The 13056-nt window shown below is 48.9% G+C and overlaps 1 protein-coding gene across 1 annotated transcript in view; it reads left to right on the top strand.

Moving 5' to 3' along the window:
- Positions 1–13056, top strand: part of TTBK2 (tau tubulin kinase 2) — a 631485-nt gene that overhangs the window by 373831 nt on the left and 244598 nt on the right. The window contains exon 6 of the mRNA XM_078659515.1: positions 6586–6726. Coding sequence (XP_078515641.1) covers positions 6586–6726 — 141 coding nt within the window. The remainder of the gene's footprint in view (positions 1–6585; positions 6727–13056) is intronic.

Raw genomic sequence — 13056 nt, 5'->3', positions numbered from 1 at the left:
TTCCTGGGAGGGTTCCCTGGAGGGTGTGACGCCCGTGGCTTCGCAGGTGGGTTTGGCGAACTGCTTTATGATGTTTCACAGTTCCTTGGTGTTGGTTACGTTGGTCTGGCCCTTGTCCCTTATGAAGGTCCGTTTGGTGTCTCTTATATGTTGGTGGTATTCCTTCAGGACGCTCTTGTGGTTGTTCCGTGATTCTGTGGTTTTCAGGTTTCGCCAGGTTTTTTCCTAAGCGTCTGCAGGAGCGTCTGGCCTCTTGAAGTTCTGTGGTGAACCAGGCGGCTTTTAGAGGGCGTTGTTTGGCTAGGGGGCAAGTTTGTAGGCGCAGCAGAAGATCCAGTTGTGAAATTCCATGGCTGCAGAGTTGGTTTTGTTCGTAGCAAAGGGGGGGGTTTGATGGAGGGTGGTGCTGAGGTGTTCCTCTGTGACCTTGCTCCAGCTCTGTCGTGGTGGGCGCAGGGCGGGTTTGGGTGCGGTGGTGGTGTTGAAAGTGCAATGGATGCAGTGGTGGTCCGTCCAGTGGGGCTGGGTGGTGTGGCTGAAGCGGATGTTAGTTCCTCCCGCGAAGATTGGGTCGAGGGTGTGACCCGCTCTGTGGGTGGGCAAGTTGACGAGCTGTTTGTCTAAGGTTGTCGAGGAGAGTGGTGGAGTCGGGGTCGTTGCTGTTGTCGAGGTGGAAATTCAGGTCCCTGAGTAGCATGTAGTCCGTAGAGGTGATGGCGTGGGGTGTGGTGAGCTCGGCGATCGTGGTTGCGTGGTGTGTGCAAGGTCCTGGCAGCTTGTACATGAGGGTGCCGCATAGCGTGGTCCTGGGGCTAGTTTGGATCTGGAAATGGAGGAGCTTTGTCATCCTACCTTAACCGCATAAGAGTTCCGGGTGGATGACCAACTCTTTGTGGGGTATGTCTGAGCCAAGAAAGGGAAGGCCGTGCAGAAATTGATCATCTCCCGATGGAGCATGCTCTGCTTTTACATCTGCAGCAACCCCCAGATGGCTTGCATGCTCATTCTACCAGATCAAAGTCTGTGACCACTGCGTTGACATGCAGCTGTAGCGTGTGTTCCCCGCCTGCCTCACTGAGCCGGCCTGCTGCCTGCTGACCACGCCCCCTGCCGTCGCTCGGCGTGGTCTCCTGCAGTCTGTGTGTGCTGAGCTGATTTTCTGTTGCCTTACTGCATATTTAGGCATTTGTGACCCTTTTTCTCTTTTCTGTGTGCCCCCCCTGTGTTGTCTTTCACCGTTGTTGCCCCCTGTGCCCTCCCGCCCCGCTCCCCGCTTCCCGCCGCCGAGAGATCGGACACGCCCCCTTTTCTTTCTGTGCCCTCCCCGCTCCCGCCTCCCAGCTGCTCCTCCCTCCCTCGCACTTCGCCATAAATGGCGACCGTGCGCACGCGCAGCGTTAACGCCGATTGTGCGCCGAAGGCGCGCCAAAGGTAAGCCCGTCTGCGCCCGTCCGCGCCTGGACCGCGCCCAGCGCCAGGACCCCTGGTCCCCGCAGACACCAGCCCACCCGCCGGACCTACGACGCCACCGACCTCAAAGCACTCAACGCCGGGATGTTGCCGAGCCAACCCGAGACGCACCCACGGACACTTCAGCTGCCACTCCTGCAAGTTCTCCTGCATCCGGACCTGCACGACACCCGCACCCACAAAGTCGAGCACCATCAGCAACCACCTGAAGTGCATCCTGCTCAACACCCGCTCCGTCCACAGACACGCCATCGAACTCTGGAACCTCCTCGACACCACATCTCCAGACGTCGCCTTCCTCACGGAAACCTGGATGAACGCCTCCTCAGCGCCCGACATCGCCATCGCCATCCCGGACGGATACAAGATCACCCGGAGGGACCGCGGCAACCAGACGGGAGGAGGCATCGCCATTATCCACAGGAACACCATCCGCATCACAACCAACACCGACGACCCCCTCAAAGCCGCCGAACACCTGCACTTCCAGATCCACACTGACCCCAAGACCACCCTCAGAGGCACCCTCATCTAAAGACCCCCGGGACCACGCACACAATTCTGCGAAGACATCGCCGACTTCATCAGCCCGCACGCCCTCCCCTCCGCGGACTACATCCTCCTCGGGGACCTGAACTTCCACCTGGAGAACAACAACGACCGCAACACCACCACCCTGCTGGACAACCTCGGTCTCAAGCAACTGGTGACCACCCTCACCCACTACGCCGGACACACATTCGACCCCGTCTTCTCATCCAGCAAGGACATCGCCTTCAGCCACGCCACCGGACTCCAATGGACGGACCACAGCTGCGTACACTTCAGCTTCAGAAGGATCACGATCCACCACCACCAGCAACAGGTTGCACGCAGAAGCTGGAACAAGATCACAGCCGACCAGCTCGCCGCTTCCCTGAGCCAGAACCCTCCCACCATCGCAGCGAACCCCAGCCAGGCCGCCAACAACCTCACGAAGTGGATCAGCAACTGCGCAGACGACCTCGCCCCTCTGAGGACCCCGCCTAGCAGACCCGGCAGCAAGAAAGCCCCATGGTTCACCGACTAACTCAAGAGCTCCAAGAAGAACTGCCGAGCCCTCGAGAAAGCCTGGCGCAGAGACCCAACACCAGACAACATGACCACCCTCAAGCTCGCCAGCCGAAAACACCACCAACTGATCCACGCCACCAAGAAAACTGCATTCAAGGATCGACTGGACAACAACGCACACAACAGCAAGGAACTCTTCAACATCGTTAAAGAGCTCTCCAACCCCAACGCCGGAAACAACAACATCACCCCTTCACAAGACCTCTGCAACTCCCTCGCCTCCTACTTCCACAACAAGATCGCAGACATACACAACAGCTTCAGCTCACAACCGACGCACCCCACGACCGCACCTACGCCCCCCACCACCACCCTCCTCGCCTGGACCCCGATCAGCACCGAAGACACCATCCGCACGATGAACTCCATCCACTCCGGATCTCCAACCGACCCCTGCCCTCACCACGTCTTCAACAAGGCCGACTCTGTCATCGCACCCCACCTGCGGGACATCATGAACACCTCCTTCGACACCGCGACCTTCCCGGAGAGCTGGAAGCACGGCGAACTCAGCGCTCTATTGAAGAAACCATCAGCGGACCCCACCGAACTCAAAAACTACCGCCCCATCTCGCTCCTCCCGTTTCCGGCCCAAGTCATCGAGAAGACCGTCAACAAGCAGCTGGCCGCCTTCCTCGAGACGAACGGATCCCTCGACCTCTCGCAGTCTGGCTTCCGGGCCAACCACAGCACCGAGACCGCCCACATCGCAGCCACCGATGACATCCGAGCCCTGCTCGACAACGGAGAAACAGTGGCCCTCATCCTAATGGACCTCTCCGCGGCATTCGACACTGTCTGCCACTGCACCCTAGTACAGCGCCTCTGCAATGTTGGAATCCAGGAGAAGGCACTAGAATGGATCATCTCCTTCCTCGCCGGAAGGACACAGAGAGTCCGCCTCCCCCCGTTCAGATCAGAAGCCACCGAAGTCATCTGCGGCGTTCCTCAAGGCTCCTCGCTCAGCCCCACCCTCTTCAATGTCTACATGAGCCTCCTCGCGGCCATCGCACGCCAACACAACCTCAACATCATCTCCTACACCGACGACACCCAGCTGTTCCTCTCCCTCACCAACGACCCCGCCAGAGCCAACCTGCGCGAAGGGATGAAAGACGTAGCCGAGTGGATGATGAACAGCCGCCTGAAACTGAACTCAGACAAGACGGAAGTCCTCATCCTGGGCTCCTCGCCCTCTGCCTGGGACGACTCCTGCTGGCCCCCCGCCCTGGGCAGCGCACCCAAACCAACAGACCACGCACGCAACCTGGGCTTCATCCTGGACTCCTCCCTCTCCATGACCAGACAAGTCAACGCCGTCTCCTCGTCGTGCTTCAACATCCTGCGCATGCTACGTAAGATCTTCCGGTGGATCCCCACCAGGACCAGGAAGACGGTCACCCAGGCCCTCGTCACCAGCCGACTGGACTACGGCAACTCCCTCTACGCCGGAACCACTGCCAAACTCCAGAAGAGACTCCAGCGGATCCAGAACGCCTCAGCAAGACTCATCCTCGACATCCCCCGACACAGCCACATCTCCGGACACCTGAGAGACCTGCACTGGCTCCCGGTCAACAAGAGAATCACCTTCCGGCTCCTCACCCACGCACACAAAGCCTTACACAACCAAGGCCCAGGATACCTCAACAGCCGCCTCAACTTCTACAATCCCACACGCCAGCTTCGATCGACCGGCCACGCCCTCGCCGCCGTCCCCCGCATCCGAAGAGCCACCACAGGAGGAAGGTCCTTCTCCTACCTGGCCGCCAAGACTTGGAACTCCCTCCCGACCCACCTCCGCCTGACCCAAGACCACCTCGCCTTCAGGAAACAGCTCAAGACCTGGCTGTTCTAGAAGTAGCGGACCCCCCCTCCCCAAGCGCCTTGAGACCCTCCGGGTGAGTAGTGCGCTATATAAATGCTTTGATTGATTGATTGAGATTCCGGTTTTGGACATCTGCCAAGCAGCAACGTGGGCTTCTCTTTACAAGTTCACAAAGCACTATTGCCTAGACAGTCTGGTCTGTTGGGACGGGCATGTTGCCTGTTCAGACCTGCGGGACGTTTTGGTGTGAAGATATTGCTTGGGTATCTATTCTAAGGGAAGGAATCTGCAGCTAGAAGTCTCTATCAGATGAACAATTTACTTACCTTTGGTAACGCCTTATCTGGTTGAGACTCTATCTAGTCGCAGATTGCTTACTGATTCACCCATCCTCTCTGCTCTTCGAACGGATTTCTAGGGACAGGGTTTTTCCACTTTCAGGGCCCTAGCTTTGCACACAAGTTGTCAGTGTTCTTCGTGGCTCTGTGCTCCTTGCGTGGAAATTTCTGAAAAGAAGCTGACATCAGCACACTGAGGTGGCGCCTATATAGGCACCACGCACGATACGTCTGGTGCGGATGATGCCAACCGGAGCCAATCTATGCCACCTCTTGGCGTGCAGGGGTACTGCTCACAAAAAACATGTTTGGATCCAGTCTGACGTCTGGGGATAATTCTAAGATACGGTATCTGTGGCTAGATAGTCTCTACCAGATAAGGCGTTACCAAGGGTAAGTAACTTGTTCTTTACTGCCATAGGCCCATAGGGAGCAACTGGAACCAAGTTGTACCCGGCTGGCTGAGTCCAAACTGAGTGGCATGGGGAGCAAAAGATCTATGGGTTAGGATGCTTCCCCAATCGATTGTCAGTGGTTAGACAGATTGCAAACATTCCTCCCATCACCTTTTGTGTTTCATTTCCAGCCCTAAGTGGTATGAGTATACACTGATGTGGGTCCCCTGCTCACTGGACTCAAGCTGTACCTGGCTGATGAGCCCATAACTAGGACGAAACTGGTTCTGGGTTGCTTGTGTTCCAGTTCAGGGAGGACCTGACCTAGTAGTTTTGGGCTGTACTGCTCCCGTGTGGAGCAGGGTCACCACTGATTTGCACGTGGATGGGTCCAAACTAAGGTGGCATGGTGTTCAAAAGAACAGTGAGTTGGGATTCTATCCTGAGAGATTGCCAGTGGTTAGACGAATTGCAAGCTGCTTAGTGCCAATCGCTTCCTCATCTCGCTGCCATTAGTGAATATTACCATCTTGAGATTTCCACACTTGTGGAATCAAAAGCAGCGTACATCAATCAAGTAACTTGAGGTGCCTGGTCACTTATTATTTCACCCACATAAGTGAGTATAAAAGAAAACAGGTGTCTAATAACTTCCCCCCTAATAGCTACCTGGTCAAACCATGCCTAAACTACGCTTGTCGAAGCTTGATCATCAAGAATCCACAGATAACATTGCCAGTGAACATGACCAAAAGTACATAGGGGCCATGTGGTTGCTTCCCATGTTAGTTCTCAACTGCGCCCTCATTTAGGTGTCTGAGTTTATAATTTGTAATTTGCTAGCATAAAATCAAACCGTTTAGAGAAGACTGTTCTTCTAGTAGCAACATTTAACCGCATACAATATCAGTGTTTGATATGGGAGTTCAAAGGATAAACAGAGTATACCCTGTGTACCTTGTCTGCAAATACTGCCATCACAAATTTCCTGCAGTCATTTGATTTGCTTAACACTCTTTCTCCATGGCTGTTTCACATTGAGGAGGTCAGATCCTCTGCATTAGAAAATAATGTTATTTTGCTGTGCACTATGGTGTATTGATTAAGGAATTGCATGCTCTGACCCATAAAGGAAACAAATAATCTGCATGTAATGTTGATTGTAAACGTTCAGAGTAACATCTAGCACAGTTTGCATGTAGTGTCTCATTTGTTCAATGGACCAATATCTGACTGTAACGGTGAGGCGTTGTTGTGCTCATCTCTCTGCGTATATCTGGTATTGTCTATACACAAAGGCATACAAGGTTTTGAAGAAGTACCAGTATTTTTTCAATTTGATGCAATTAAAGTATACCATATAAATTAAAGTGCTTAGATGGGAACACTTGTAAAAAATGAGTTAGAATGAAACCTTCTAAGTCCCATTGTTTTTCTGTAGGGCCGGAACCTAGCAGATCTTCGTCGAAGTCAGTCTCGAGGAACCTTCACCATCAGTACTACTCTGCGGCTGGGAAAACAGATCCTGGAGTCTATTGAAAGCATTCATTCAGTGGGATTTTTACACCGAGACATTAAACCGGTGAGTGAGCATGTCCTTGAGTCAGAATGAAAGCCACCACAACTCTAACTTTAATCTTCAATTCAAATGAGCTGGGGACAGATAATTAAGCAAACACTATAGCCTTCTGGATGGAATGTCATATTAACTTTACAGACGTTCTACTTTGGGCAATAATCTGTGTTAAAGGCCTTGAATTCGAGTTAGAGGCCCAAAGTGCAGGCGATGGCTTATAACAAGGGCGAGGTCTTTTAACAACCCTTATAGATCGAGACAGAACGTCTGTAAAGCTATTCTGACATTCCATCCATTGGGGGTACAATTATAAATTAATAATGGAGAAACAGAAAGACAAACATTGAAATGGTCTCTACCAGCCATTATTGGTACTGAGCCACTTCGCTGTCTTCAGTGGAACTCACAACATTCCTGTGGTCTAGATTAAAGTGTAGTATAGTACTGCAAGACCGTAATTAAATGACTTATGTTGATGTCAATGAGAATCATTATTGGAAGTCTGTTTGGTTAGAAAACTACTTTCAACCTTTGTGAAGGAATGGGGAATTTTCATGACAGTGAAGTCAGTGGTAAGGACTGAAGTGTATTTGCTGCATGTCACAGGTCAGAACATAATTAATAAATCGGTGCAAAATTATCAGCAGTTTCAGTGCAAAACCCGTCAATGAATGGAAGGTGGGTGAATGTACAAGGGAATTTGATATTATCTTGCACAGTGCAGATCAATTGTTTTTGGATTCAATGTTAGACAGAAGATATTAGCAAAACTATGTAAATGTCTCAGTGGAAGGAATAAAGGTGTCTTTGCAGGAGTTTCTTCAGTTTCCGGTTACACATTTCATTTAAGTGAAGTGTCTAAATTGTAAGTGTTTTTTTTATCAGAGAATTACTCAAGCGTGGTGTAAGTGCAAAGGATTCAACATTGTGCATACTGCGATGGATGGTAGGTAATGAGCACTTAACACAGGGGCTTTCAAGAGGGTCCACAAAACAAATTAAAGTTATCACAGGTGGTTCAGTTTTATTTTTCCAAAGATTATATTATTGCATTTGAAACTATTCCATCAGATGTGACTGAAGAAGTCTGAAGGTTTGAAGGGGGCATGGTAGGTCAGTCTTTGGAATTCTCGTACCCTCATAGTTCTACCCTGAAGAAAAGGAGGCATGTCCATGGGTTAATTAGGAAATTACATTGGTGATTTCCTTTGAACCAGAGTTGCCAGAGTAGATGGGCATAAGGGTAAAGAAAGATATACAGGCTCTAATAAATTAAGGAAAACTTAAAATATAAGCTGATTAGTTAGCTTGTTTGCAATATTTAGTGCAAGCAACTAGTGAAAGAAGAAATAGAAATTTTGGAGAATCAGTTTGCATGGCTGTCAACTGCGGCATAGAAAATAGTACCCTCAAATGTTTGGTGAACGTTGCACACAGTACATAAGCATCTTATTTGGAGATCGTAAGGGACAGTTCTTTTCCCTGTATGAAAAATTACAGATCTCCTTAAATTGAGCTGATGATGAGTGCCAACAAATCAGAGGCTCTAGTCAAGGGATTTAATGAAAATTGCATTCACTGTGCTGGGCATCCTTGATGTTTTTAAATACTACTGTACCATCTTTTAGACAAATCCCCGTTCTGTGAAGACAGGTCTTCACTCATGAGATTGATGACTTTTTTGCTACCTATAAAGCAAGCTCTTTGCTTAAAGCCCAAACAACTCCCCATTGCCTACAAAAGTGCGGTGTACCCCATCCTTGTCCTGTATTTTGTTAGCAAAGCATCTGCTTTGGTACTGAAGTATCAGTAGTTCATGAAGCAATGTTCTATTTCTTAGGAGCTTTGCTGTGCACCAGTAAGCTGTGAGTTGATCCACAGGTCTCACAAGTTGTCCCATAACTGTGCTCCAGCAGTGCAGGAAAGTGGTAGTGCAAGAGGATCCTGGCCTAAGCGCTGCTCTGCTTTAATATAGCTCTTTTTCCTGTAATCCCACACATGTTAGTCAAGCAAAGGGAGGTTTTTGTGGGTGCAGGATTCCAAACAGAGTACTTGCAAGTGGTAGTGAACAGGTCGATGGTCAAACCCTGCTTTCAAATGTTGAAGGGGGCCGCCATGACATACAGTGGGTCTCTTTGATTCATAACATCTGGCAGTGCATCAGCCTGTTCCAGTGGAACATGTGAAAGAGCGTACAGTGGGTGTCTGTAATGATCGCATCCGTTGAGAACAGCAAAATGCTGATGCTGCATGATTGACAAGCGTAGAACATCTTCTTGGCATCCTCTCCCGTTTTGAGATTTCCTCTTATCCTGTGGACATGTTCCACCAAGCTAATGCATTCAGGTTTTTGTATGCCACAAACCAAAGTGGAAAGGAGGCCTTCAAGGGCTCTAGGTGCTGTTCTCCTCATCCGGGGAAGCTGACTCTGTCCATTGATACATTTTCTTGCATCCCTCATGTGGCAGTTAGGTGGCATGCTCAGACTGACTCGGCGTGTTTTTTCTGGGCTCAGTTTGTTGAAAAAAACGTCATATGTCTCATGGTCATCACGCAGGTGTCCTACCTTTGTCAGGGATACAGCTTTCCTAGTTGTGACAGTACATACCTAGTGTGTTATAGGTAATTGGAACTGTCTTCAAATGGCCACACTCTGAATCCTTTGTCAAGTAGGAACAGGGACCTTGACATGCTGCTTTACACAAGTTCTTAATATGCTGCTGGTCATTGGGAGCCTGATACTGATATCTGCTGCTGCCTTACACAGTGCAACAACACAATTTGTTTGTTGCGCAGAGGTTCAGGACAACAGATAAAGTGCTAGAATTGCAGTTGCCCTTTGTCGACAGAAAGTCAAGTGTTCTCATAGAGATTCTTCTGCCAGGGCCTACACCACTGTTGCGTTGTAATGAGTACCTTAACATCGCTTCAATGGCCATATTGACAAAACACTGTTCTTACCCACCAGTTAGCACAACAGTATCCTGCTGACATAGACCTGTGCCTCATCTAGTGACCCAGATTTTTGACTAAACACCCAACATCAGTAAGCCTCCTTGTGCAGGCTTCCACTAGCAGGGTTAACCTTAACTCTTTTACGACCAATTCCTGGACAGGAAATCCAAATTAATTGATGCTTTCGGCAAGAGGATGTTTCCATGTGCAAGTTTTGCCCTGAGGTTCTAAAATACATTTTGCTTACTTGGCCGATACACACATGCTCTCTGGGACATAGCCAGTGAGATTTTACTGGCAGTCCCAGAAGATCTTAGAGACTGTTTAATGCAAACAGCACACAAGGCTGGAATTTTTTGATTCATGCAGACCTGGTCCAACAGGAAGCATTGGTAGAACTGTTGGTGCCAGCGTAGTCTTGAGGAGAGACACATGTATGAGGTTTACTGGATATATAGGTGATGTACCATGGTTCTTAGTGTTCATACCTTTTGGTGGGTCCATACTTTCTGGGGAAAAGGCAGACTTGACTCTAGAGAGATTCAAAGACCGTCAAGCCATGACTTGATTCATAGAAATGTTGACCTCAGCAAAACAATTTCCCCACCAGGTCTATAAGTTCAGAGATTACTCCACATGGTTGGCTTATTTACAGAGGCAACCATCCCACCTGGTTTTGTAGAAAGAGCAATTCCAAATGTAATTAACGTATTTACTGGCAAACTTCAGGTCCTGCAAAACGTAGGCAATACTTATTGTTAGAGTTGATGATATTACTGATAATGTGATGCGGAGAAGCTGTAAAACTGTCCGGTAAATTTTTTTGCTTCTCTACCAGTGCAAAATAATTCTTTGTGTGCCTTCTTCAGGCTACTCTATGCTAACCATAAATCATGTCAAATCCTGTCTCTAAAGATATAACAATAAATGAAGAGAAACTGCAGATGACTCAATATTATTATTTCTGATGGATACTTATAAACTCCGTGTTCTCAACTTTAGACTATCCCCAAGCGCCAGACTGGATCTGGACGATTTTTCAGTATAGCCCCTTTGCGTGGGATTTGCGGCTCCGCGTCGACTCCGCTCTTCCACGGCTGTTGAGTAGAGCCACATATAGCCACCACCCATGCGCACTGACGTTGGTTCCTTTCTTTCTTTGTCTTTGTGCATGAATCAGGAGCTAACTCCTAACTTTTTCTGGTGAGTTGTAGAGATTTTTCTCTCAAACTTTCTCACAGTGTGCAAGAGAATAAGTTTAAGCCTTTATAGTGACTGTCACAAACAAATGTCAATGACTCGAGTCTCTGGTATTTGGAGTCAGGCATGACTATTAAGTTGTCTGAGCAGTGTGCCCTGATGCACATGAAGGTGATCCGGAAACGCGAAGCCAACCTGTATGTTACAGAATGCAGTCCCAAAAGAATTTTGTCCCAATTTGGTACACACTATTCAAGATGCCCAGAATGCTGCCAAGTACATCATTTGGTCAGGCCTGACACAACAGACTGAGAGGCAGAGTATATGTCAAACAGAAGAGTGTCGTGAGAGGTAAATGTTTCAAGCACAGTAGCAGAGAAGGAGAAAATGACCTAATTAATTTACATTGGAAATCATTAGGGATTTCTTTAGGAAGCCCTCACTCATCATCGGGCCCACCAGGAGAAGCCGAATGCCTCCCTGGTGTGCTACAACGCCAGAAAACTGCGGAGCTGGTTCTTCGTGACAATAGTGTGAAAAGAATGTGGATTAAAAATGTCTGAAAGCTGTACCAGACAAAATTTTTATTCAATGGGCAGCCAGACATGATTAAAATATATGTGTCGGGAAATCTACCAAACAATGTTTTGGGTATTTCCACTTAAAGTGGACCCCACTTTAAGTGGAAATACCCAAAACAAACTTCTCTGCTACTGTGCTTGAAACATTTACCTCTCACGACACTCCTCTGTTGTTTGACATATACTAACCCGGGGGACTGAGAGTGTCCCTTTTCCTTCCCTCTCTCTCAATTTGTTGTTATTGAGAGGCAGAGTAGTCAGCATCAGTGTGGTGCTCCAGTGCCACCAGAGGGAAGATGAGATTCATAGGGTTCAGGTGTAGCTCATGGATATGCTTTGCGCCGGGTTTTGCCTTTTCGGCGAGAAGACTAACTCCATCCTCAAGCACTTTCAAAGCATCGCTAGGGTTTTCACATTCAGACAGCTTCAAGGAGACCACCCCAAAAGACTATTGATCCTTTCAGGGCCAGGGTAGGGGATCCAGCAGACACCTTCCATAAGACCACACCAGCATCCAAGCTGCTTTTATTTGCCATTCGCAGTACACGAGCAGCCTGTGGGAGGCAGGATCACTCATTTTCTTTGTGTGGCAAGCCATACCATCTAACAAGTGAGCCCTGCAGATAGTCCAATAGGGCTACGCCCTACCATTCCTTTCATGTCGCCGCCTCTTCCACCTACATCAGAGCAGCTTTTGGAGGACCAGTTGTCCATTTTGCTACGGGAAGTTTAGGCTCGTTTGGAAAAGGAAGCCATATAGAGGGTTCCTACCTCAGAGATTGGAACATAATTAGCTACTATCAAAAAGTGTGGAGACCTTTGCTATATTTTAGATCTATTTTAGATTTTCGGTCACAAAGCTAATGATGGTGGTGGTTGCAGTGTACCTTCAGAGGTTGGCAGGGGTCCTCCTTTGCTGACTGACTGTTGAAGGTGGGCTCACCAGTCCGTCATGGACCACCCCTAGATGACGGCAAACCTCCTTATATAATTGGCGCTCATGATCAACATGCCGAAGTCACATCTGACTCTTTTGCAGAGGTTCCCCTTCATTGGAGCCATCTTGGATATAGAGCATTTTCAGGCCTTCCCTCTGGAACGAGTCCAGCACGATCAGGTTAACATCCCTATATTTCGGCCTCAGTCCTTGAGATCGAGACTCTGAGGCTTCTTGGCCTACTTGCCTCCTGTGTCCTGTTCGTCAACCAAATGGCATAGGTGGGCACTGCAGTGGGATCTGAAGTGTCCGTGGACCCAGTACAAAGGGAATCTGTCAGACTCTATCCTGATTTTAGAGAAGGCAGCAAAAGATCTGTAGAGTGGCTTCTTGATTGTAATTGGACGTGCAGCAGACCCCTCTCACTAGCACACCCCAAACTGATGGTGGTGACAGACACATCACTGCTGGGTTAGGGATGTGTTCTGAGTTAGGTGGAAATCAGGGTTATCTTGTTTCCAGCAGAGACCCACCACCACATCAAACTCTAGGAGTTGCAAGCTATTCGCTTGCCGTTGAACGCCTTTGTGCTGTTCATCAAGGAAATGCTAGTTCAGGTCCTCATAGATAGCAGCATCAGCATATGAAATTGCTGTAAGCAGG

Source organism: Lissotriton helveticus, chromosome 9, assembly GCF_964261635.1.
Source record: "Lissotriton helveticus chromosome 9, aLisHel1.1, whole genome shotgun sequence".
NCBI lineage: Eukaryota > Metazoa > Chordata > Amphibia > Caudata > Salamandridae > Lissotriton > Lissotriton helveticus.
Note: the sequence above shows the minus strand (reverse complement) of the source record. Positions and strands in the feature narration are given on the sequence as shown.